At 45.0% G+C, this 25,000-nt stretch overlaps 3 protein-coding genes across 3 annotated transcripts in view; 2 read left to right on the top strand and 1 right to left on the bottom strand.

Moving 5' to 3' along the window:
* Positions 1-10,643, top strand: part of lrpprc (leucine-rich pentatricopeptide repeat containing) — a gene marked incomplete at its 5' end in the record, with an annotated part of 71,185 nt that extends 60,542 nt beyond the window's left edge. Inside the window, 8 exon segments of the mRNA XM_083657987.1 lie at positions 1,562-1,689; positions 1,930-2,045; positions 4,992-5,000; positions 5,002-5,067; position 5,632; positions 5,635-5,715; positions 7,302-7,444; positions 10,374-10,643. Coding sequence (XP_083514113.1) covers positions 1,562-1,689; positions 1,930-2,045; positions 4,992-5,000; positions 5,002-5,067; position 5,632; positions 5,635-5,715; positions 7,302-7,444; positions 10,374-10,445 — 616 coding nt within the window. The 3' untranslated portion in view covers positions 10,446-10,643.
* Positions 10,644-12,908: 2,265 nt separating this feature from the next.
* Positions 12,909-25,000, bottom strand: part of abcg8 (ATP-binding cassette, sub-family G (WHITE), member 8) — a gene marked incomplete at both ends in the record, with an annotated part of 46,142 nt that continues 34,050 nt past the window's right edge. The window contains 8 exons of the mRNA XM_083658561.1: positions 12,909-13,046; positions 13,218-13,351; positions 13,540-13,807; positions 14,438-14,514; positions 15,817-16,016; positions 16,125-16,229; positions 16,890-17,049; positions 24,382-24,651. Of these exons, the coding sequence (XP_083514687.1) occupies positions 12,909-13,046; positions 13,218-13,351; positions 13,540-13,807; positions 14,438-14,514; positions 15,817-16,016; positions 16,125-16,229; positions 16,890-17,049; positions 24,382-24,651 (1,352 nt within the window). The remainder of the gene's footprint in view (positions 13,047-13,217; positions 13,352-13,539; positions 13,808-14,437; positions 14,515-15,816; positions 16,017-16,124; positions 16,230-16,889; positions 17,050-24,381; positions 24,652-25,000) is intronic.
* On the top strand, positions 19,237-22,982 carry LOC310796056 (uncharacterized protein; the record flags this gene model as incomplete). Its single annotated transcript, XM_083658211.1, has 2 exons — positions 19,237-19,396; positions 21,061-22,982. The coding sequence occupies 2 exons, from the start codon at positions 19,237-19,239 to the stop codon at positions 22,821-22,823; spliced, it is 1,923 nt and encodes a 640-aa protein (XP_083514337.1). The 3' UTR covers positions 22,824-22,982.

The following is a 25,000-nucleotide window of genomic DNA, read 5'->3' as shown; positions in this document are numbered from 1 at the left end:
ATCTCAAAGACTAGTTTGACTTCTTCATCAACTAGATCATTACGTCATGATTTACAAAGTCCATTTTAAGTCTTCACCTATTTCTATGATGTGGAGTATTTCATTAGGTAGAAGGTTTAATGCATAACCAACCACAAGCGTGTGAGCAAGACCCAAGATGACACACTCTTAAACAAAAAGCTCACAGAGAGGGGGCGCTGTCACGTACAAATAGGAAGCACAAGCTTAATGGGATTATTCATGACTTCTCTTTAGTGTCATAAAAGCACACACACACACACACACACACACACACACACACCCGCCCTGTCCTCCGCTCCGACTCGCTTCTCCAAACGAGAGCGAACACAACAGAAAAGCACATCTCTGATTCGCTGCATCAAACTTTCATGGCGCTACTCGCCACATTAGTGTCGTCCGCCAGCCCGGGCGGCGGCCCCCCCGCGCCACCTCGGAGGGACAGCGGGAAGTGAAAAATAAGCAAGAGAGACGATCTCACGCCCGATTGGCCATCGCGGCCGCGGGCCTGTCAGCTTGAACCCTGACCTCTAGGAGCCGGGGCGCTGAGCGGCTGTGACACGTGCGTCCCCGCTGCGCCTGAGTCGAGCTGACTGGTTAAGAGCCGGGGCGGAACCAACGCAGGAGACGCCACATTTAGAGGGGCCCCCCTGTGAATTATTCAGACGGCCCCCGTCGCAACAATCAGCAGCACAGACCCCCCACCCTCAGACACACACACACACACACACACACACACGCGCGGACACACACACACACACACGCGCGCGCGGACACACACACACACACGGACACACACACACTGTTGTTTAAATATTCATAAGGACTGGTGGCAGTGAGGGGGGCAGAGGAGGGCGTGTGAAGTGTTAGTAGCTCGGCCCGGTTGCCAGGTTGAGTTGTTTGAGGTTTTGCGGTGCTTTCTTTGCTTGTGGCAAACTCAGCAGAAAGACATTGAACAGTATGACAGAGAATAACAGTTGTATGAGTGGAAGGGTTGGTGTATACCTACAGTACACTGTACCCAGGGGAAGAACAATTGAACCATTGTCATCTTGATAAACCTATTTGTTGTTGTTACCACGTGCCCAGCCTGCGCAGCGCGTGCTCAAGACCAGGCTTTTTGGGCTGAGTCAGGCATTCAGTCAGGAACGGATGACGGTGATGATGTCATCAGTGATGTCATCAGTGTTAAACTTGGGCTGTTGAAAGATGCCTCGAATGGGCTTGAGTTGCATGAGGTCGCCTGGTTGTTGCTACACGTGGACCTGGGCCAAAGTTGCCCTTGTTTTGTAGATCAATTCCAGATTACAATTTGCATAATGGCCGACCTTTGACCTTTCCATGTCAAACAACTCAAATGATTGTGACAACAAGGTCACTGACCTTTAACCCTGCCAGTTTCTCACAGTGCACACCACATCTACTGTAAGGAAGTGCTAACCTCTTTCTCCTTCACCTCCCCCCCCCTCCTCACCCACCCGTCCCCCCCCCCTCCTCACCCCCCCCCCCCCCCCCCCCTCCTCACCCACCCGTCCTCCCTCAGTGGTGAGCTGGACTCTGCAGTAGAGATCTTGGAGGCGGTCTACACCAGTCCAGACAGCACAGCGCCCAGCATCTCCTACGTCTTCAGGAGGATTTTTGAAGATGACAATGAGAAAGCCATTGACAAATGTAAGAGAGACACACACACAACAAAGACACAAATAAGACGTAAATTCAAAATATGAGTCGAAGTTGAAACATACATACAAACATAGATCATGCTAAAGCCATTAACAAATATAGTGCTGTACAGTGCAACCATCGACAAAATAAGCACACATGTAATGATACAGCCATATTGACCTTGTGTGTGTCTGTGTGTGTGTGTGTGTGCGTGTGTGTGTGCGTGTGTGTGTGTGTGTGTTGCAGTGAGTGCTATGGCAGAGCGGCTAGCCAACCAGTTTGCGTGCTACAGGCCGGCTACAGATCTCTTCCTGCAGCTACTGGAGATGGACAAAGTAGAGGATGCCAAGTTCATGTTAGCCGTGAGTACACAGCGTGTGCATGTTAGCCGTGAGTACACAGCATGTAGTTGTAAATGTGGGGAGAAGGGTCATGCTAACGTGGTCTAAGAAAAGTGAAGAAGTGTCAGGTGGCAGTGAGGAGGCAGGAGCAGGAGCACCAAATGGGGACAAAGCCAGCACACCATGAGGACGGCTGAGTGTGTCTGTGTTCAGGAACCATGAGGAAGGCTGAGTGAAGTGTGTCTGTGTTTAGGCTGCCTTCTATTCTCAATCAAACTTTAAATCTGCTTGAGCATAATTTGCGGCGGGGTGCTTTCTCCATTTTGAGTCAGGGGACTCGGCGGCATTTTAAATCAGCCAAGATCAAAGTCATAAAAATCTTGAGGGAAGGGGAGTCCACTTGTGGTGGTTTTAGTCCCATCTCAGATCCCTGATGTTTTCGTACAATCGCCAAATCCCGTTGAGTGGAGAAGGTCTGCGAGCAGGGCCGTTCACTTATTCATCCAGCCTCGCATTTACATCTTCTCATTCTCTGTAAATAAATCCAGGGAGTACTTTACCCTCGATCCACCTCAATCCACTACTACTGTCTGGCTGTCTGAAAGTGGCCTCCTGCTACTTTGCTAATGTAGCCGCGGTTCATAAATTACAGATCAATGAGTGTGCATGGAGCTCGGGGATATGAATATGTACAAGCTTAGATGGGTGTGATGGATGGAGGGGGCCAGGAGACATGCAGAGATTGTTTCACTCTGTTTCTGTGTGTTTCTCACTCTGTCGTTCAGTCGCATGTCTGTCTAGCGTGCCTCCTGATGAACGCAGATATATGACTTACAGCTCTTAGCGGCGACACCTCATCACTATTTCAACACGAGCTAAAGGAATCCATGTTTTCTGCTCGTTAGTAGTATGTGTCTCGTCAGACGTGCGTGTCGGATGGTCCAAGTTTACGCTCTCTGTTTTGTCTCTTTGCAAAGAGAACGGCTCAGAATGTGTTGTAAGAAATGTATTACAGGAAATCCAATAGGTCAGCTCTGACAAAGGTTTGTGATCTCAAATTCATCTCCAAATCAATAATAAAGGCTATAGACCTTATTCGATTGACGTCACTCACGTACGGGCACGCCCACCGCCACCATAATTGTCGACATAACGCAGCAGCTCTCAAGTGACAGCCTATGTGAGAGCAGCGTTTATAGGAAGCTAGCCGCTGTTAGCATTACCTGTATCGTTCCAATTGTGTTCGGATGGTGACCTGCGTTACACACGGCTGTAGTAATAACAGCAATAAAGTCCCCGTGGTTTGTTTCTATCTCTACCGTCCACAGACGTGAAGGGAGCGAGACGGAGGATACGTCAGCAGCACAGGAGATGTGTGGATAGTTAGTTGAGTAGGTGAAACTTTCTGACAGCTCCTCACAGCAAAGTCTGTTCACCTCGTTCTTTTGTTTATTTATTGCAGGCATAACGGCAGCATACAAACAACAACTGTGGGGTTTTTATTGGTGTCGAATAAGGTCTATTGCAAAAACATTACAATTTATCATTTAGTACCCAAAAGAGACTGCAAATTGACAAATAGGTACTGAAATACAGGTCTAATATATAATATAAAAACAAGTGTATTCCCTTGTTGCTATCATTTTATTTTACACACCAAGTCAATTTAATCAATTCTTCAACAAACAATTCATGCAGTTCAACAAATCTTCTTCATAATGACGGTGTGTTCTTCCCTGGAGCAGATTAGCAGAGAGAGAGAGAGAGAGAGAGAGAGAGAGAGAGGAGGACAGTCAGAGACAGACAGATATGAAAGAGATTGCCATCATGTCTACTCCTCATGCCTCCCTGACATCCACAGTGTTATCCCTCTCAATCATTTAACGGGGATGTCTGACTAGCGTAGCAGCATGCATGCTAATGAACACAGATACATTACTTACTGCTCTCATCTTCATCACTATTTAAACTCAAACGACCATTCCGTGTTTTTCATGCTATAATATGCTCCTTGCCAGCTCTGCATCGTGGCCAGTCTAAAGCCTTTGACACAATGTGCGATTTTGTGCTGTCGCAGACGAAAGATGACCAACGTGACAGAAATGTGCAGATCTGGGGGGGGGGGGGGGGGAGGAGCAGGGGAGAAGATGGCCGCCTGTTGGGTCTTGCCTCACTGTTGGAGTGGTCGGTCGGGCGTAAGATAAAAAAGCAACGTTGAGTCAAGTGGCAGTGTTAGTCTGATTGCCTGATTGTACGAAAGCCATTCTGCCTCTTTAGGCTCAAAAACTAAAAATAGACGGGGGAAAAATCGAATTTACGATTCCCCCCCCCGTCTTTATTTTTGTTTTTGCTCCAACTGAAATGTTTTATGGTCACTCACGATTCAGTAGATCACGTGTTGGCTTGGTTCCAGCTTAAAACTCGTTAAGGATTTTTTCTAAATGTCTATGGAGAAAATAAATGGAGATGTCATGTGACTGTTACTTCTCTTCCACTCTCTCTCCTGCTCGCTGACCTTCATCTCTCTCACTTCCTGTTTCTCACTAATTGGTCAATGTCTGCAAGCTGTACGGGGGGGGTGAGGGGGGGGGGGGGCTTAGTGCGTGTTTAGATTTGCACTAAGTACTAGATTGGGCCCTTTATGTGACTAGTGTAGATAATGATGCTTTGGGAAGTGAATAGCACTGTACAGTTTAATTCATCAAGAAATGAGCTGTGTGTCTGGCACCCTTATTAAGTCAGTAATAACCTTTGACTAGTGCGTCAGTGTGTGTGTGTGTGTGTGTGTGTGTGTGTGTGTGTGTGTGTGTGCGTGCGTGTGTGCGTGCGTGCGTGCGGGAGTGCAAGCGTGTTGTATGTGTGTAAAGAGCAGGGAGGTTGGAGAGTCTTGGAGAGCCCGTAAAATAAATCAAAGTTAGCCCTCATTATAATGTTGTGGTGTCTGTTGTCCCTCCTGCCCTGCCGTAGCGCTGTAACCGCCGTGGCCGGACAGAAAGGTGCGCTGCTGTCCTTTGTGGCTCGGAAGGCCCAGATTCCCGGACAGGTAAAAAAACACGATTGGATTCTTCTGTCTTTTTAATTGCATGCTAAAGGCCATAGAGGGTGCAAATACAGGTGATTTAACAGCTACTAACAGTGTCTTGTCTGTCAGTTATGACGGGACAAAATGCAAAGTTAACGATTCTATAAATACAATTCAGTGACAACAAAGCATGACTGTGCAGAATTTTGATTTCAGAGCCCACAAATCTTTCTAGCGCTGGCTTGCTTGAATGTAAAACCATTGATAAAAGCCATTACAAAGTGAAAATAATGTGATTTGGTTGGAGAGCTTGTGATGGAGGAAGCCGTCTCATGTGATCTCTACAGCAGAATCAAATGTAGCTCATCTCATGATTCATTTTTCTGCCCCACGATACATTTTTGTATTGTGATATATTGATTTCAATATAGATCGTCCCATCCCTACTAGTTATTTGCAAAGTAAACGGACGCACACATACACAAAGGTATCGCTTTACCTATAACACAAAGGTATAGAACTGTACCTCGATGTAAATACAGGAAGTGTTTGGTGTGTGTGTCTGTGTGTGTGCCCAATCTGCAGCTGGCAAGATCAACACCCTTTTGAGCCTGATTCCAGACTGCATCGAGAAGGAGGTGCTCTACCCATACCTGATGAAGTGTCACGGTACGGTGTCTCACACACACACACACACACACACACACACACACACACACACACACACACACACACACAACAGACACACACACACACACACACACACACACAGTGACATACGCACGCACACACACACACACACAGAAAGTCTGGCGGTCTCTTGTGGAGCAGTGGGAGCGGTGCGGCAGTCGACTCGCTGGCCTGTGGCTAACTCATCATTAGCGGACGCATTAACAAAACATCAGGGCAAGGTGTGTGTGTGTGTGTCTGTGCGCGCAGGCCTGCGCCGTGCGTGTGTGTCAGTGTGTGTGTGTGTGTGTGTGTGCAGGCAGCATTCGGGGGCAGCAGAACACATGTCGCCTAATGAGTTAGCTGTCCTGGCTAGCCTAGCGTGCTAATCGCGACTACGGCCCACCACTCTCCACCTTTTCAACCCTGTCGACTTTTCTTGTCCTCGCATCTTTTCTTCGCTGTCTTTCCCTCCTTCCTCTACCCATCCGCTTTGCATTCCCCCTCTTCTCATCCCCCTCTCCTCTCCCTCTCCCCCTCTCCCTCTACCCATCCACTTTGCATTCCCCCTCTCCTCTTTGACCCATCTCTGCTCTCCATCGTCTCTCTCCTCACATCACCTCCCCGTCCTCTCCTCCGTGCCTTGTCACCACACCGGAGATGAGCAGACATGACTATTTAATTAGCATTAGCTAGCTGGCCGGTCAAGGCACCACATAGGGGATACAATTAGCAACGCTCTGTTCGCCTCTCTTCTCCTCTCTTTCTCTGTTCTTGTTCTTTTTTCTTTTTTTTAAATAGTTTGGGGCTTTTCTTTTCTCTCGCTCTCTTTCACTCACTCTTTGTATTCTCACACGTCACTTTTGTCTCACTCTTTTATACACGCATGCTCACTCTTGCTACTCTGCATACGATACTACTATATAGCAATACTACTATATAACAATACTACTATATAACAATACTACTATATAACAATACTACTATATAACAATACTTAGGCGGCAGTAACGATAGCACCAGGATACAGCTAATGCATCCATATCATTTATGATGACTGCAAACATTTAAAACATGCCCCTACAAATGGCTACGGCCATAATGGTAAAGATCAATTGAACTTGTTTCTTATTAGGAGTAGTGCTGACTATTTATCATGAAGAAGAAATTCCACACAAATTACCAACATAGGTTGATGCAAAGTTTCATGAGACATTTCCTGCAAATCGCATATTGTATTTATGGTGGTTTTTGGTTCCTTCAGTGGAGTAAAATCCAGAACGGGCCCAAACCTTTAATTTGAAAGCTGACAATGTATCCAAACCTTTAATTTGAAAGCTGACAATGTATCCAAACCTTTAATTTGAAAGCTGACAATGTATCCAAACCTTTAATTTGAAAGCTGACAATGTATCGTGGACTAGATTTTCTTTCTTCTGGTCTGCGGGAGGAAAACAAAGTAGTGGACACAACTACACCTGCTCTTTCACCTGCTGTTCTTCTATCATGCGCCACCAACAGAACTTTATAGAGCTAATGTTTTGTGAAAATGAAAGGATCTCTTTCTCTCTCTGTGTGTCTCTCAGATCTGAATAAGGACTTTGCATCAGCTAAGGGCCTGTATGAGCAGATGCAGAAGGAGGGCGTGACAGTAGATGACCTGTCACTCAAGCGGCTGGCTGGGCTCTACCGCAACGCAGGAGAGACGGCGCCCTTCCTGGAGCCCCCTGTGAGTCTCACACACACACACACACACACACACACACACACACACACACACACACACACACACACACACACACACACACACACACACTCCTTTCCATATTCATACAACCACAAGACATTGGACAACAGATTGTGAACAGATCACACACACACACCCAGCTCCTAACCAGTGCTGGCAGTAGTCCGGCTGGTGTCGTAATGTGTGCCATGGTGTGTGTGGTGTAGCCTGAGTGTGCCATGGTAATGTGAAGGAGCAGTCTGCCTGCTCAGAGAAAGTTCTATACACACTGGCCCACAGCTAGCCTCGTCTGTGTGTGTGTGTGTGTGTGTGTGTGTGTGTGTGTGTGTGTGTGTGTGTGTGTGTGTGTGTGTGTGTGTGTGTGTGTGTGTGTGTGTGTGTGTGTCCCACTGTCTGCAATAGCCTCTCTTTCAGTCTTTTTGAGCATTTCAGTACATTGCACATTTTGTAAGTTGATGTAGCTCTATTATTGGCAGAGGACTGTTGGGACACACACACACACACAGCCTCACCACTTTGATGCGCTGTCCCCTCGAGGCAGGTGAGCCCGCCTCCTAACCCCCCCCCCCCCCCCCCCCGCTCACTATAAAGATAGATGAGAGAGAGAGAGAGAGAGAGAGAGAGAGGGGAGGCGCTGCATTATTCACAGTGTCAGGGAGGTAAAGTAGCTGGCTGGTTTTAAAAGCACAGGAGAGGTGGTGGGTGGAGGTGGGTGGAGGTCCTCTCTCCTCCTCTCACAGGAGAGGTGGTGGGTGGGTGGAGGTCCTATCTCTCCTCCTCTCTCTCCTGCCAGTCCACCTCAAACATGTTGAAACACTGGCTGTCCACTACCGCCTCTTCGTTTGCATCGTGACTTTAATGTACTGAAAACTGTTTGTGACTCCAATTGTCCAAGGCTGTAAGAGGTGTATTCACACCACAGTTACAATGTAACTCAACCCTAAAACACTGTAAGAGGTGTATTCACACGACAGTTACAATGTAACTCAACCCTAAAACATCACCGACGACATCAGCAAGAAGCCCTTTCCAGAGTCAGTCTGCAGCTCCCCAGCTGAGCTGTCCCCACAGCAGCCCAGGGGTCCAGCTCAGCTGGGTAGAGGCAGGTCTGACACAATTCTGCGGCTTTAAGGTCCTTACACATCAAGAGCGATGTAAATATACGGCACGAAATTGTTATGCAAGTTTTGACCCACCTGTCAATCACAGCCACAGATGTGTCTGAAAAATCGACCGTGGTTCGAAAAAATAAACACCGCAATAACGCTCAGCGAAACTTCGCCGTTGGTATGCACGGTTGCATTGACTGATATAGGTTTGGAAAATATGAAAAAAAATGCTCCTGATGTGTAAGGACCCTTAGTTCCAAAAAGCGTATTTTCTATAAGTAAGACTCTTTGCGAATATACCCAAAATCTATGTAGCCCAATCAGTTTTTCACTATTTAACAGTTTCCACAAACCAATGTCAGGCGGCAGCCTCCATTCGTACAGTAGCTCCAAGAACAAAGTGTTTGGGGAGGAAGGAGCTACGGAGTGATTTGAGCCTCTGCCAGTCTCTCTCTCTCTCTCTCTCTCTCTCTCTCTCTCTCTCTCTCTCTCTCTCTCTCTCTCTCTCTCTCTCTCTCTCTCTCTCTCTCTCTCATTCTTATTCCCCATCAGCATCTGCATAAGCATTGGCTATTCTTCCTTTCTTCTGCTTGTTTGCTGAACACGGCTATTTATCAACATCATTACTACATTAATAAGTGAACATACAATGTAGGGAGCCGTGTAATCTGCAACAAGCACTCACACCCCCCCCACACACACATACACACACACTCACACCCCCCCCCCCCCCCTCCCCCCCCCCCCCCCCCACACACACACACACACACACACACACAACACGTCTGGATCAAAACGCTGATTAATTAGCAGCAAGAGAGGGAGAGAGAGAGAAAGTGTGTTTGGGGAGTGGCTACAAATCCTTTACTCGTGTATTAATGGGGATTTGAAGATGAAACGAGACAACCTGATTGGTGGAGTGGAGACTATTTAAATGCCCAGGAGAGCTCTGCTATTGTTTACTTTTGGAACGAGACAAACTACACACACACACACGTGCAGTGCAGTGTGCGCACACACACACACACACACACACACGCAGTGCAGTGTGCACACACAGTATGGCGCAGTTACCCAAATAGTAGGGGTGTCACGATACACTCAGTTCACGATATGATACGTATCACGATACTGGGTTCACGATAACGATACGATACGATACGATTTTAACAATATTTTTTTAAACTTGAATAATGACAATATATGACTGGAAAAGTAGTATTTTATTTGAAATGCACAAATACAAAACATGCTGTTGTGGGAAATTGTTATTACAATAACAACTAGAAAAAACATGAGATTGGAGATAAGGCTTATCTTGAAATAGAATGAGTTACACCGTCACTTAGATTTACTTTGAACTAAAAGGTTTCTCAGCAGTATAAATTCTCATTATGCATCTTCAGTTTTTCTTCAAACTCAAACAACAAGACTTTTCTTAGTCTATTTTTTATGCATCTTCAGTTTTTCCTGTCAAGTAAACAGTTTTGCCAGAAACTCAATTGAATGGTTTCTCTCCTGTATAACTTCTCATGTGTCTCTTCAGAGACTTGTTCAACTGAACTACTTTCCACACATTGAACTTCAACGAACAAAGACGTTTCTTTGTCTATTTTTGAAGATTTTTTTTTTTTTTTTTTTTCACGATATGAGATTTCATCTCAACGATACATATCGTGACGTTTTACTATCGCAAAATTTCGTGGGACGATATATTGTGACACCCCTACCAAATAGTGTCTACAGCTTGTTGGAATATGTTTGATTCTAAATCGTCTTTGTCTCTCTCTCTCTCTATTCAGGAGTCCTTTAGGTTTTATGCAACCCAGCTGAAAGAGAGAGCTGCCAGAGCCCAGGCGACAGCACAAGACTAGCTTCATCCTCTCCCCTCCAGCCAGACCCCACCCTCTTCTCCCTGTTCTCTTTTTCCTTTTTTATAAGTTGTTTGAGCTGAAATGTTGTGGAATATTGTGTTATTACTGTTGGATGTTCATCTCTGTCCACCGCGCCATTGATAATGTCAGTGATGATGATGATGATGATGATGTTGACAATGTACAGAAGTATTTATGCTAATAAATCATGTTAGGAACCAAGAGTGTGTATTTAAGTTTTTCTCTCTTCATGTGTTGAGCAGTACAACATCAGATCCGCCATCCGTCGGAAATATCGCAGGCTCATTTCTAGCGTGCCACGCCCACTTCTCGCCTGCTCGACTGGCATGCACGTGTGCCGCAGAACCCCTATAGAGCAGTGGTTCTCAAATGGGGGTCCGTGGCACTTTGCCAGAGGGTCCGCAAAAAGTTTTCAGGGAAATAAAAATGAAAACTTTTTTTTTTTTCAAAAGCTTCATAGTTCACGAAAATATTTGATGCTTTAAATCTAAAATGGTTCATGGATTACATTATAATCTAACAAACCTATCAATTTAAAAGTCAAGCACGTTACCGTGGAAACAATTAAGCTTAGCCCAAAATCACAAATCAGAATGAGGGGGTCCCCGGTATATTTTCTATCTTGTAAGGGGTCCTTGGCTGAAAAACATTTGACAATCTCTGCTATAGAGGGTATGCACGTGTGCTGCAGAACCCTATAGAGGGTGTGCACATGTGCTGCAGAACCCTATAGAGGGTATGCACGTGTGCTGCAGAACCCTATAGAGGGTGTGCACGTGTGCTGCAGAACCCTATAGAGGGTGTGCACGTGTGCTGCAGAACCCTATAGAGGGTGTGCACGTGTGCTGCAGAACCCTATAGAGGGTATGCACGGATGTCACTTTCCCACCGGAACACGCCCCCTCAAAACATTCAGCAGGTTCCTCCCTGTTTGGAGCAGCAGGTGTCATTTAGGCTGATTACTGCATCAGTGGGCATGACCACGCAGTGACTTCTGCCTCTGACGTCACATGCATACCCTCTATATACTGTATGTACCGTATATGTAATTTTCGCCCTGCTGTCCCGTTCCAGTAGCACATGCTACCAGCCGCTTCTTTTAACCTGATGGCAAGGAGTTTCAACCGGCAGTCAGCAGACGTGTGGGAGCACATGGGAGGATCATGCTATTCCCCCCAATTCTGCCAGATTGCAATCGCATAGAGCTTGACCACTTGAAAGTACAGGTGTAAACGCCCCCAAGACACATTGAGGACGGATTGCGATCTGATCGGCCAGACCACCTCCGGAGGTGGTCAGGGACGCATTGTGACCACATTGAACACAAGTGTAAATGCAATGCGTCCTCTCAATCCACATACAACAGTCACTGCTGTTTTTCTGCTGCTCTACGCTATGGAGCTTGCCTGATGTGATCGCAGTCAGATCTCAATGTGGACACTAGAGAAACATACCGTCGCTGTCGGGCCCAAACCTTGTATCTCCACAAAAGCCATTTTTCACAAGGAAGCAAAAACATTCACATTTTAATAGTATAATAGTAATAACAACATTAATAACCAGTAATACATCTTTCGCTGGTCCAAACTACCTCAAACTTTCACAGGTTATTTTTGGGTACCCACTAAATCCATTTCTGAAATAAAAATAAAATGGTGAACTATCAGTTAATGATTAGTTTACTAGTAGCTACTACATTATTTGTGTACCTTATTCGAAAGTATTACCCTACATCTGCTCAGCTTTTCTCAGTGTTCCCTATACTGGCACACACATTGTTAAGCTTCATAACTTTACATACAAAACAGATAAAGCTGTAGAAAAAAGATTGAAAATGGAACAAGCAAAAGCTGCAGATGGATATCTGCCAAAGTGTGCTCTAATCATTTGCCAATGCATCAAAGAGAGGGAGAGAAATCATTTCAAAGTGATCTACCTGCAGTGCTCTGCTGCCATCCAGCGGCAAACGGCAGTACTGCAACAAGTCCTGCTGATTGACACAGATTCTCTCCACACAGCGAGTACACGCTTTTTATATATGTTTCCTTCTGGCACATGGTGGATAATGGTGAGGTCGTTTTCACCAGTCCAATCAAAGATGGGACCGTTGAGATTTCAAGAGTGAATTTCATACACACTATTGAGGCAGGTGCCATGATTGATACAGTATAACTGGTTGCTCTGACAAGTGTTTCTTGCATAACATTTGAACAGTGGTGGGGATTTCTAACACTAGTGGTCACCACTTTTGAATATTTAGCACTAAAAAGAAGTTAGCGCTGTAACCAACAATGGAAAACATGGGTGGATGTCGAACCAGCCGAACAAGAATCTAAATGATTAATATTATAATATTTCTTGAGGAAAAGCCTGCCCAGACTTTTGATGTTGTGTTCCATGTAAGATCTCAGACGGAGGTTGGTCTGATTGCTGAAACTGTGTTCACCAGTCTTGACCGGACTTCTGCTTGACAAATTTGAGGGACAGGTAGTAGAGCCCCATGAAGACCAGGCACGCTGCCAGCAGGACCAGATAGCAGGACCATAACGGGTACTCATTCAATCCCATGACTTCCGCCACCTAGGGAGGGAGAGAGAGGTAGAGAAGGAAGGTGAATGTTGATTTGTCTAGAATGAAACTATTCAGAAGATCAGCAATATGGAACTGTGTTTGATGAACTCCCATGTGTGATACACTGTAGCCGTTTAGATTGAACTCCGACTGTGTCGGGTGCGTTTGGTTTTAACTTACATATATACCGTCGATGTAGATGGTGAGGTTCAGGTTTTCGATGGAGACGGGGTACATGTTGCCTCTGAACTGCACTTGCAGCATGCCCTCGAACCCCCAACGCATGAAGGAGACATGGGACAACCACGAGGCCACTGGAGACACACACATTCACATACTAACCAATCAAGTCAAGTACCAATCATAAGTGTAACTCTGTCTCTCGCTCATGCTCTTTCTGTCTTTCACTATCATATCCCTCTCAGTCTCCTAACAGATTCCCTGGTAAAGGAGGTAAAGGAGAAAGAGCGGAAGACCCCGTGTGTGTTATCTGTCCCCTCACCCAACCACATGTTCTCCAGGCTGATGACGAAGCCCCCGGTCAGGTAGAAGATGGTGAACAGGGAGTTGCCGGCGAAGGCGGAGGTCTGCAGTGTGGGGAACAAGGCGGCGACAAACAGAGCCATGGAGCGGCTGCAGTAAACCATCAGCCACACCAGCGCCAGGTTGAGCACGAAGCGGTCGGGAGCCTCGTTGAGCCCGGCCAGCCAGTAGATGGGCAGGCCGTACACCAAGGTGAACACACAGTGCTCCGGTAGCTCCCCGAGGACCTGCAGGTAGAGAGACAACACTCAAATATACAGACATGAATCCAGATGCAGACACACATTTATAGTATTATACAGTATAGAATCTGGGGGGTCTGTTTGCATGCAGACGCATACATCCACATGTTCCTGTGACTTCCAAAACCAGGTTACTGTAGGTACTGTACTAGAACTAGGGTGGTAAATTGAAGTGTTGCTCCAGCGTGGAGCAAGACTGCCCCCTGCTGGAGATCCCGTTTGATCAGTGTGTTATTAAAAGGCAAAGTGAATGTCACTTCCTGTTTCAGCAACGTACCAGAGATTTTCATCCGCCATTTATTTTCCCATAGACATTTCGTAAAATGTTTATACAAACAGTTTTACTGGTTCAAACCAAACGGTTCAGCTATATTTAGAATTGGGAGAGACCATAGAACATTTCACTTGGACCAAAACTTAAAAAAACAACATGGTCCAAGTGAAATGTTATGCGATGTCTCCCGTTTCTAAATATATCTGTACCGTTTGGTTTGAACCAGTAAAACTATTTTATAAGCATTTTACGAAATGTCTATTGGAAAGTAAATGGCGGATGAAAATTTCTGGTACAGTGCTGAAGCAGGAAGTGACGTTCCACTTTGGCTCTCTATATACCTTGGCGAAGAAGTAGGAAGTGACAGAGTACATGCCGTCCTGCAGCTCATGGTAGAGCATGGCTCTCTCTGTGTGACCTGAGGAGAACAACACCGTTAAGGAAAAGTTAGTAAGTCTTCAGACGATGGGAGTGTAGTGCATAGGTAGAGTACGATTATCCTCTGTTATCAGGAACATTTTTCCAAACATTTTATAGACCTTAGTTTTGAGATTTTCAGTGGAGTTTAATAATTTGAGTGCTTACAGCAGCAACCAAGCCATACCACTCAGTCGCTGAAGATAAAGTATATCACAAATGGTGAAATTACACCTACATCAATAATAAAGTGCAGCCATTTTTGTATCAGCAATGAACTGCACAGTTCCAAAGGTTTTCACAATTTGGAAATTATTCAATTCACTTTCCATATTTTGTAGCACTTTCTGTACATGCTGCTCATCGACTGTTATATGGGAGTGTTAATTATTCAAGTCTTGAACTCTGAATCATGAGTCAATCAATTTAATCCATTTTATGACTAATGACATGACCTTCATCAGACTTTATCTTGTTGGACTTCTCTTGATGGCTGTAGGCTGAACTGAAATTGGAGTTTGGTCAGATGAAAAATAGGTTACCAGGTGACAGGTCTCTCTCCAAAAATATCTGTGCCTGCCCGTGTCCAAGTCTCTCTCACAAACTTGCCTCATGACTTTGTGAAACGGTTTTGTTCAATCTCTTCTGGTTGGTTTGCTCTTCCATTCCTTACCAACATTGCATTGTTAATGACTTTGCCAAATGCTTCCCTAAAACTCAAACATCATTGAGACAAATGATCAGATCATGTGTATGAACAGAATGTGACGCCTTCTCTGCTGTACTGTATATTATTATGTTCAGGTCCTGACACTTTGGATGGGCTCAAAACTGAATTTAGACTTGAACTTGGCTAACGGCATAACTGACATAACTGACTGGGGGCTTAACTTTGACTTTGGGGAGTCTTGACTTGACTATCAGTAAATAGGAACTGAGACGTAAATAGCCACTCCGTGCGCCAGAGCGCACACTGGACCATTTATAAATTAGGAGCCCCGTTGTAATGTACTGTACATCTGTGCTCTCATTTCAGTGTAGTCTGCAATCTCTTTCTCTTTTTTTTCAGGGGTGTCCTGACCAACCAGAGGAGGCGCTAGTGCAGCGACCAGGACTCACCGGCTTCCCACCCGCAGACACGGCCAATTGTGTCTGTAGGAGCGTCTGAGCAAGCCGGAGGTGCCGCTGCCGGGGATTGAACCTCTACCTCTACACTACCCAGTCTGCAATCTCTAGTGTCACCACTCGCTCGCTCACTCACTCACTCACATTTAGCTATGACGTCGCTCGCTCGCTCACTCACATTTAGCTATGACGTCCAGCACCACAGCGAATGGGGTGAGAGCTCCGATCATGTAGAGGAGGGCCACTGTGTCCTGAATGGAAAGACGCTCTTGTCCCGCCCCGTAGTACAGACAACCAACCAGCAGTGACATGAGGAGGGCCTCGAAGCCGTGGACCAATAGCGTGACCAGGTCTCTGAAGTCATTATACATGTGACGCCTGTGGGAGGAGGAGGGAGGGGAGGGGAGGTGAGTGCCTGTCTGTGCATGTGTGTGTGAGTGCATGTGTGCGTGTGTGTGTGTGTGTGTGTGTGTGTGTTGCTCATACCTGATGAGTATGGTAAATTGGTGTAGTCTGCCAGGCAGTCTGTCTGTCAGTCTGTTGGAAACAGTGATGACCTCTTCTCCCTCCTCTATGCTGGGCTGCTGAGGGCTGGAGAGGTCAGAGGTCACAGGCAGGAAAGCAATAGGATCAAATGTTTCCCAAAAGTAATTAACACTAAAGAGGGGGGGGGGGGGAGAAATTAATAATTTAATGCTTTTCATAGAATTTGCACTCTTGGCTATTCGTTGTTTACAGACAGAAAGGAAAGGAAAAAATGGTCTGTCAAGAGGAGAGTATTTTACTAGAAATGTTATGATTGTCCCTTGAAAAAACGTAATGTGTTTCATATATTCAATAATAGCACTAATAATGTAATTTGTAAGAGAACTGAAAAATACCCCCCCTTTTTACTGCCATGCTTATCCAGTTGAATAGTTGAGAGAAGAGCGTAAGAAGAAATACAAGAGATAAGAAGTACTGTAGAAATTGCAGAAGAATGGAAAGATTGAGCGACAATTAAGTGACTGAGTATCTAGAAAAGCGCTATATAAGTTGAATGTATTATTGTTATTATTATTATTATTATTGATAAAAAGAACATAGGAGAGAAAGTAAAGAGAGGATCATAGAAGGGGAAGAGGGGAAAATGGCAGAAAAGAGCCTTGAAAACACACACACACACAGAGACACAGACACACACAGACACACACACAGACAGACACACACACAGACATACACACACACACACACACAGAGAGAGTGCGCTACCTGTTGGTGTGTGTCGGTGCTGTGCTGGTTCCAGCTGGTTTCCACATGGAGTCGTCTGTGTCTCGGACCTTTTCCACAAACTGCTCAGCCAGAACCCTGGCCCGCTCCAAACACTCAGCCTCCTGCTCCGGACTGCGCCGGTCTATACTGATCAGATCAACTGGACACACACACACAATGAGGCTTGAAAGATAAGAGTATGGGTACAGTTCATACTGTAGGTTTATAAAGAATATGCTTATGGAACAACAAGGTATTTTAGGAGAGGCAAAGTATTGGTGGGTACAATATGTTGCCTAATTAGCATTATTACAAAGTGCTATAACCAAGCAGAGCTCAACGGTGTCACACATCAGTCCACCAGAAAAAGAAAGAGAATAAAGTGATGCACTACCATCTCAGAGAGCACATAACTGTCATTGTTTTGTCTTGATGTCTTTACCTTTCTTCTATATAAGCCCATAATCCACATCAGTGCATTTCACGTCACTGCATTTCACATCACTGCAGTGACGTGAAATGCACTGATGTGATGTGAAATGCACTGATGTGGTATGCTCTATTATCTCTAATATCTCTACTGTCTATCTCTAATATCTCTATTATCTCTAATATCTCTACTGTCTATCTCTAATATCTCTAATATCTCTACTGTCTATCTCTAATATCTCTAAGGTCTCTACTGTCTATCTCTAATATCTCTAATATCTCTACTGTCTATCTCTAATATCTCTACTGTCTATCTCTACTGTCTATCTCTAATATCTCTACTGTCTATCTCTAATATCTCTAATATCTCTACTGTCTATCTCTAATATCTCTACTGTCTATCTCTAATATCTCTATTATCTCTACTGTCTATCTCTAATATCTCTACTGTCTATCTCTAATATCTCTAATATCTCTACTGTCTATCTCTAATATCTCTATTATCTCTAATATCTCTACTGTCTATCTCTAATATCTCTACTGTCTATCTCTAATATCTCTACTGTCTATCTCTAATATCTCTAATATCTCTACTGTCTATCTCTAATATCTCTATTATCTCTAATATCTCTACTGTCTATCTCTAATATCTCTACTGTCTATCTCTAATATCTCTAATATCTCTACTGTCTATCTCTAATATCTCTATTGTCCAACTCTTATCTCTAATATCTCTACTGTCTATCTCTAATATCTCTATATCTATTGTACAACTCTATTATCTCTAATATCTCTAGTTTCTATCTCTAATATCACATAAAATTCAGTGCAGTCATGTACATCAGTAGTCCCTCTATCATGCCTAACTAGTGGCTAACCCAAATATGTGTAAAATTCACTCTTGTTGATATTTGAAAACACATTTTACAGCCTATGGCCACACCAAACGGTACAATGAGCCCATTTTGAAATATTGTTCAAAAATTCAAATGTTAATGTGTTGGGATAAACTCAGTGCAGTCATGTTCATCAGTAGTCACTCTGTCATGCCTAACTAGTGGCTAACCCAAATATGTGTAAAATTCACTCTTATTGATATTTCACTTCATATCACTGCGTTTCAGGTCACTGCATTTCACGTCACTGCATATCACGTCACTGCATATCACGTCACTGCATATGACTGATATGATTCATATGCAGTGACGTGATATGAAGTGATGTGAACTGCAGTGACCTGAAACGCAGTGATATGATGTGAAATATCAATAAGAGTGAATTTTACACATATTTGGGTTCCACTAGCTAGGCATGATAGAGGGACTACTGATGTACATGACTGCACTGAATTTTCCCCAACGCATTAAAATTTGAATTTTTGAACAATATTTTAAAATGGGCTTATTTTACTGTTCGGACTCTGTGTGGCCCTAGACTGTAAAATGTGTTTTTTCAAATATCAACAAGAGTGCATTTAACATAATTGATTTAGAGTGTAGTTTGCCATGGGTATTTATTCAATGTGTGTGACATCACTTCAATATGTGTACCGTATTTTATCGATTTTTGATGACAGCTCTTATTCTGAAAAATCCTGACCGGAAGTCAGAAATTCCTGCTCACGGCACACTGGCGAGCGGACGCCTAGCTAGTAGCTACTTAGCTACCCACTTTCATTACTTTACAACTTTAACTGGCCAACAGAATACTGCATGTATGTATGGGCTATACTATTACAAATTACGTTATATAAACTGAAGCAGAGGCTCCGTTTAGCTCCGACACGAGGAAGAAGAACGAAATCCTCTGGAACCAGTTAACGCTAGCTGCGAAGCTAACGTTACGGCTAACGGAGGTGCGAAGGACAATCTTGGTCAGTAAAGCGTTCGGGAGGAAAAGTTCCTGTCACTGTATGGAAATGTCTAATGTCCGAAAGCTGAGAGCGTTGGTGAACCAGCCACTAACTGCGTCTGACACAACTAACGGCATAGCAGAGTACGAGGAGGATGCGTCTCGTTCAAAAGATGAGATCTACCCAGCAGCTGGACCGCCACACCTGCTCCAGCAGCTGGTGATCAGTAACGTTACATCGGTTCCCCCTGAGCAGCAGGAGTGGAGCTCCAGTCTGGACCAGAACGACCCAGAGCCCCCACACATTAAAGAGGAACGGGAGGAACTGAAGATCAGTCGGGAGCTGCAGCACCTTCAAGGGCCAGAGGAGGCCCCTCTCACCCAATTCTCATTCACTGCTGTCCCTGTGAAGAGTGAAGATGACGGAGAGGAACCTCAGTCCTCACAGCTTCATCAAAGCCCAGCTGGGGAGAACAGAGAGGCAGAGCCTGTAGCCAGCAGCTCAACTGGACAGATGAAAACAGAAGCTGATGGTGAGGACTGTGAAGTATCAGATCCAGCTAGTGATTTACAGCCAATTAGTGATGGCAAGACATCAGACTCTTATGAACCTGAGACTGAAGACAGTGATGATGATGATGATGATTGGATGGAAACCAGGAAACATCGATCAGGTTTAGGTAAAACAGCATCTTTGAAGAAACACACGAAAGTCCAAGTAGACAAACAAGTTAATTGCTCATTCTGTGATAAAAGTTTTTCTCGAAAATCTCAACTGCAACAACACATGGTTAGCCACACAGGAGATAAACAATTCCATTGCCCATTCTGTGATAAAAGTTTTGGTTTTAAAGGAAGCTTGAAACAACACATGAGAGTCCACATAGGAGACAAACCATTTAATTGCTCAGTCTGTGGTAAAAGTTTTTGTCAAAATGGACAATTGAAGGCACATATGATAGTCCACACAGGCGAGAAACCATTTATTTGCTCAGTCTGTGGTAAAGGTTATTGTAAAAATGCAGATTTGAAGAGCCACAAGAGAGTCCACACAGCAGGGAAACCATTTAATTGCTTAGTCTGTGATAAATGTTTTGAACAAAATGCAGAATTGAAGATTCATATGAAGGTCCACACAGGTGAGGAACCATTTAAATGCTCAGACTGTGGTCAGCGTTACTGGAAAAAAGCTGATTTGAAGAGACACAGGAGAGTCCACATGGCAGAGACACAATTTAAATGCTCAGTCTGTGGTAAATGTTTTGGTTATAATTCGGCACTGAAGACACACATGATAGCCCACACAGGAGATAAACCTTTTCACTGCTCATTCTGTGGTAAAAGTTTTGGTATAAAAGCAAGCTTGAAAAGACACGTGAAAACCCACACAGGCGAGAGCCGCGAAAAACCCTATAATTGCAGAGGCTGTGGTAAAGGTTATTGGAAAAAACAAGATTTGATGGTACACATGAGAGTCCACACCAAGGTTATCATTAATGAAAATGAATGAAATAACGAAAACTAAGTGTGATCAGGTGTGATTTTTTTTTCCGTCAGCTAAAATAAAAATGAGGCTTTCCAAAAAAACAACTGATACTGTATTGTGTGTTTAAAAAACGAACTAAAATAAACTAAAATGATAGAGAAAATGTATTTAGTTTTTGTCTTTGTCAATTTATTTCCACATTCTCATGCCTTTTGAGTTTGAATCTGTAGTTGTATTTGCCCATTTAAAGACTAAAAAAGAAAAAGAAAGACTAGGCCAAGACAACGCCCTTCATTATGAAATCTTCCTATTAGGATCCAGCAGCACCCAGGTGTCATATATTATCGTGAGTATCTTATTTTTTCGTAACACTTTAAAGACTGTAATTTCCTTCTTTCTTTTCAGACTCTTACATTGTTGACAGCTGTATCTTACCGTCTCTGTGTCCCCCTCCTGTGGAAAGAGTTGTGATAGTCAATGAACAGACAGAAACGGACACACAGATATATCCAGTGTGCACAGAGATGGAGGAGGATTCTGAGAGTAAAGAGGTGTACACTGAGGGAACTGGGAGTCTAGAGGAATGTTTGCAGACCCAGCGGTTGGGCCTCAGCAGCGATGTGGATTCAGAAGTGGACACCCAGCTGGCTACAGATCACGTTGAAGACATCGAGCACATTGAGAGTGAAACGGCCGAACGCGAGGAGGCTGGAGTGATGCTTATCGGGGAGGATGGCAAAGTGACGGTAACCTTGCAAGGCAGCTGGATTCGCGCCAGATCACGAGATCTCGCGCGGCATCGGGTTAAAGCGATTACGCTTGAAGGGATGAATAGTGAGGTGGGGAAGAAGCGACGTGGAAGACCAAATACATGTCCCCTCTTTGAAATACAAAGTGGAGAAAAGGGTCAACAACAGGAAGGGGATTGCGTTGTTCTCTTTGGAAAACTTGATACACCTTCTCAATCCAGACCGGTGAGAAGGAACCGCGGTCCCAGGATGAGGAGATACCTGTCCCAAACGAGGAAAACGGTCAAGACACGGGGAACTAGCGGCAGCCCCAAAAAGTCGCCCGCGTCCGAAGGTTCGGCAAAAAGCAATGACTTGGATGAGCTAACATGCAAAGAGTGCAGCAGGCAGTTTAAATGCGAGTTGAATTATAAGCACCACATAAGACGGACTTGCCACCACGAGCAGCAGCTGGATCCAGAGGACGTGAAGCAGTGTCACAAGTGTGACGAGTGCGACCAGGCCTTCAAGTGGAAATCGACGTTGAAGTCGCACAAGCAGACTCACGAGCCGCTCTACTGCGAGCCCTGCACGAAGGTGGTGCCCGACTCGGAGGCGTTGGAGCTGCACAGGCTTTCGCACACGCCCTTTCAATGTAACCAGTGTGAGGAGAACTTCCCCGTGTTTAAGGCTCTTCATAAGCACTACGTTGATGTTCATAATCCCACCGGGCCGTCTACCTGCCCCCACTGTCAGCTGACGTTTACCAGTCTGAAGATGTTCATCAGACACCAGTGGAAGCACACGGGTCATCTGCCGTTTCAGTGCCCGGCCTCTCAGTGCACCAAAAGGTTCCGCTCGTACTCGGACCTGCTGGAGCACCGGAAGAAGCACACCAAGGAGTACCCGTTCCTCTGCTCGGAATGCGGCAAGAAATTCAGGCACGCCGTCACTCTGAAGAGGCACGTGGATCGCGTGCACAAAACCGCCGCGCCCGGAGAAGAGAAGGCCCCCGCGTCGACCTTCGCCTGCGCCTCGTGCGGTAAGGTCTTCAACACCAAGAGGGACCTGTCGAAACACGACAACTACCACCACAAGGGCGTGCGTCACCCGTGTGAGCACTGCGGGAAGGGCTTCTTCGGGAAAGACGCGCTGGTGAGGCACACTCTCATTCACACGGACGAGCGGCCGTTCGAGTGCACCAACTGCGAGAAGGCGTTCAGGTCGCCCGCCGAACTGAAGATACACCAGCGATACCATACGGGAGAAAGGCCGTACAAGTGCAGCATCTGTGACAAGTGCTTTGTCCAGTCGTCCTTTCTCACCTTGCACATGAGAACCCACACTGGAGAGAGACCGTACGTCTGTACCACATGTAACAAAGGCTTTACGGTCTTGCATGGCCTAAAAAGACACAAGAGGCGTGTCCACGATCAATGATGATGATGTGAAAGGCATTTTATAGTGACAGTGATTTATGATGGTGCAACCTACCATGATCATATTCCATCGTCCACGTTGATGTCCATTGGACATGATATTCTATCATCGATGGCCATTGGACAATAATAATTGATCAGCGATGCTTGTGATCATAAATCGCTGTACTATAAACTGCTCTTAATGTGATACTTAACTTCTCCCCATAATAGGGAAGTCCCTAGGTCTGGGTCGGGTCCCTAGGTCAGGGGTCGGCTACAGAATAGCACTTCAGGAACTGGTAGTGGTTCAGCAGGATGGATGCTGGCAGAAGTAAATGATGTAAACCTTACATTTTTAGGGGAAATAATTTTTTGTTTTAAATAAATTCCCCCGTTAATTTCAAGTCTCCTGTGGTTTACTCGTGATTTTGATGTGTTTGGACGTTAAATAGAAATGGCCGGACAAGCTGTTTAGTGCACATACTGTACTTTAGCCATAGCTAAACTCCCTTCTGATGCATTCTAGTAAGACGAGATCATTATGTTGGTGTAAACTAGAGGAAGTGTTGGACTGTATTAAACTGGTTTTCACTCGGGTCACAGGGTCACACTTGCCTAATATATCACACATTTTTTGTAGATGGAAACAGCAGTTCTAACCTGGAACTGAGGTTACAGGAAGGGGTCATCTGTTTCCAGTCATGTTAAGTTCCCTCCCCCCTTTTCCCCCTAGTATTTTGGGTGGATTCTGGTTAAAGATGACACAAACACACTGACACACATCTTTTATAGTTACATGTTTGCATCTTATATATTATCCTGCATTAGTCTTGTTACTGTATTAGTATCCTATCCTATCCTATTGTTCAATAGACTACTTGCACAACTCCACTACTTCCTGAAATGAGTAGGGCATCTTGGTTTCCTGTCTATAAATGACTACCTTCAATAAAAAAAATAAAAAAAAATCTTGGTTTTCTGTCCTACACTATTGGATGAACTGATTAATGTCAGGTATGCCTGATCACTACTGTTGTGACTGCAGCAGTCAGGCACACCTGACATTAATCAGTTCATCCAATAGTGTAGGACAGAAAACCAAGATGCCCTACTCATTTCAGGAAGTAGTGGAGTTGAACATCAATATTGCTATATATTGCTATTGAAAAAATGCCTCATGAAGCTCCTTGAGATGTAGCAAAGGTGGAGGCTGTTCAGGATGGTGAAGATGGCGATCATCAGTTTACATAAAAGAAACATATTATTTTAAAACCTAACATCAGTCAAGACATTGACTGATAAAAAGGGAAATAAATCTGTCAAAAGGTTTGCTGTATTTTGAAATTTAATTTCTGTCTGGTTTCATCGGACCAGGGTTCATTTCAGTGTGACTGGCACCACACCTGGGTTGCTATTTGTTATGCTAATGCTAATAGCCTATATTGATCGACATCTCTATATACACATATCCTATCTGAATTGTCATGACCAGGCATTAACCCATGTTGACTGATTTGGTCTGAGTGCAGTGGCCCAACACCCCCCCCCCCCCACACACACACACGCCTGTCGCCTACCGTAGAAATCGGAGGGGTTGCAGTATCGTGGGCAGGGGTGTCCCAGGTCCGTGAAATAGGGCACCATGTCGCGGGCGGCGCCACAGTAGACGGCCGACCCGGACGAGAGCAGGACGACGAGGTCAAAGAGCTGGAAGATGTCGGAACGCGGCTGGTGCACCGACAGCAGAACCAGCCGGTTCCCCCGGGCCAGGCGGGACAGCGTGATCACCAGGTTGTGAGCTGTGAAGCTGTCCAGGCCCGACGTGGGCTCGTCCAGGATCAAAATACCTGACATGGAGGACAAGGTCAATAAGAGTCAATATGATCTAAATACAGGTGTCAAACTCTACTTCATCCCGGGCCACATCAGCATTAAGCTTCTGGCATACTCTTCGCGCACGCGCTGGAGGAGGGGCTCCGGGGAGGGTGCACGCACTCTGCGCAGGCCAAAACAGAACATACTCAGTGCTCAGCTCGCTCCTCCAGGCAGTCTGAATGAAATTGAATGTAACGTTCCCAATTCTATGTATTAAATTCTAAAAAACGACCCTCAACATTTGGGAAGGCTAAGCCACACAACTAGTTCGTTATAATCGAACGTCATGCTTCAAAGGTGACTTTACGACGGTGAGGACTC

This window comes from Poromitra crassiceps, assembly GCF_964638095.1.
Source record: "Poromitra crassiceps genome assembly, chromosome: 22".
Taxonomy (NCBI): domain Eukaryota; kingdom Metazoa; phylum Chordata; class Actinopteri; order Beryciformes; family Melamphaidae; genus Poromitra; species Poromitra crassiceps.
Note: the sequence above shows the minus strand (reverse complement) of the source record. Positions and strands in the feature narration are given on the sequence as shown.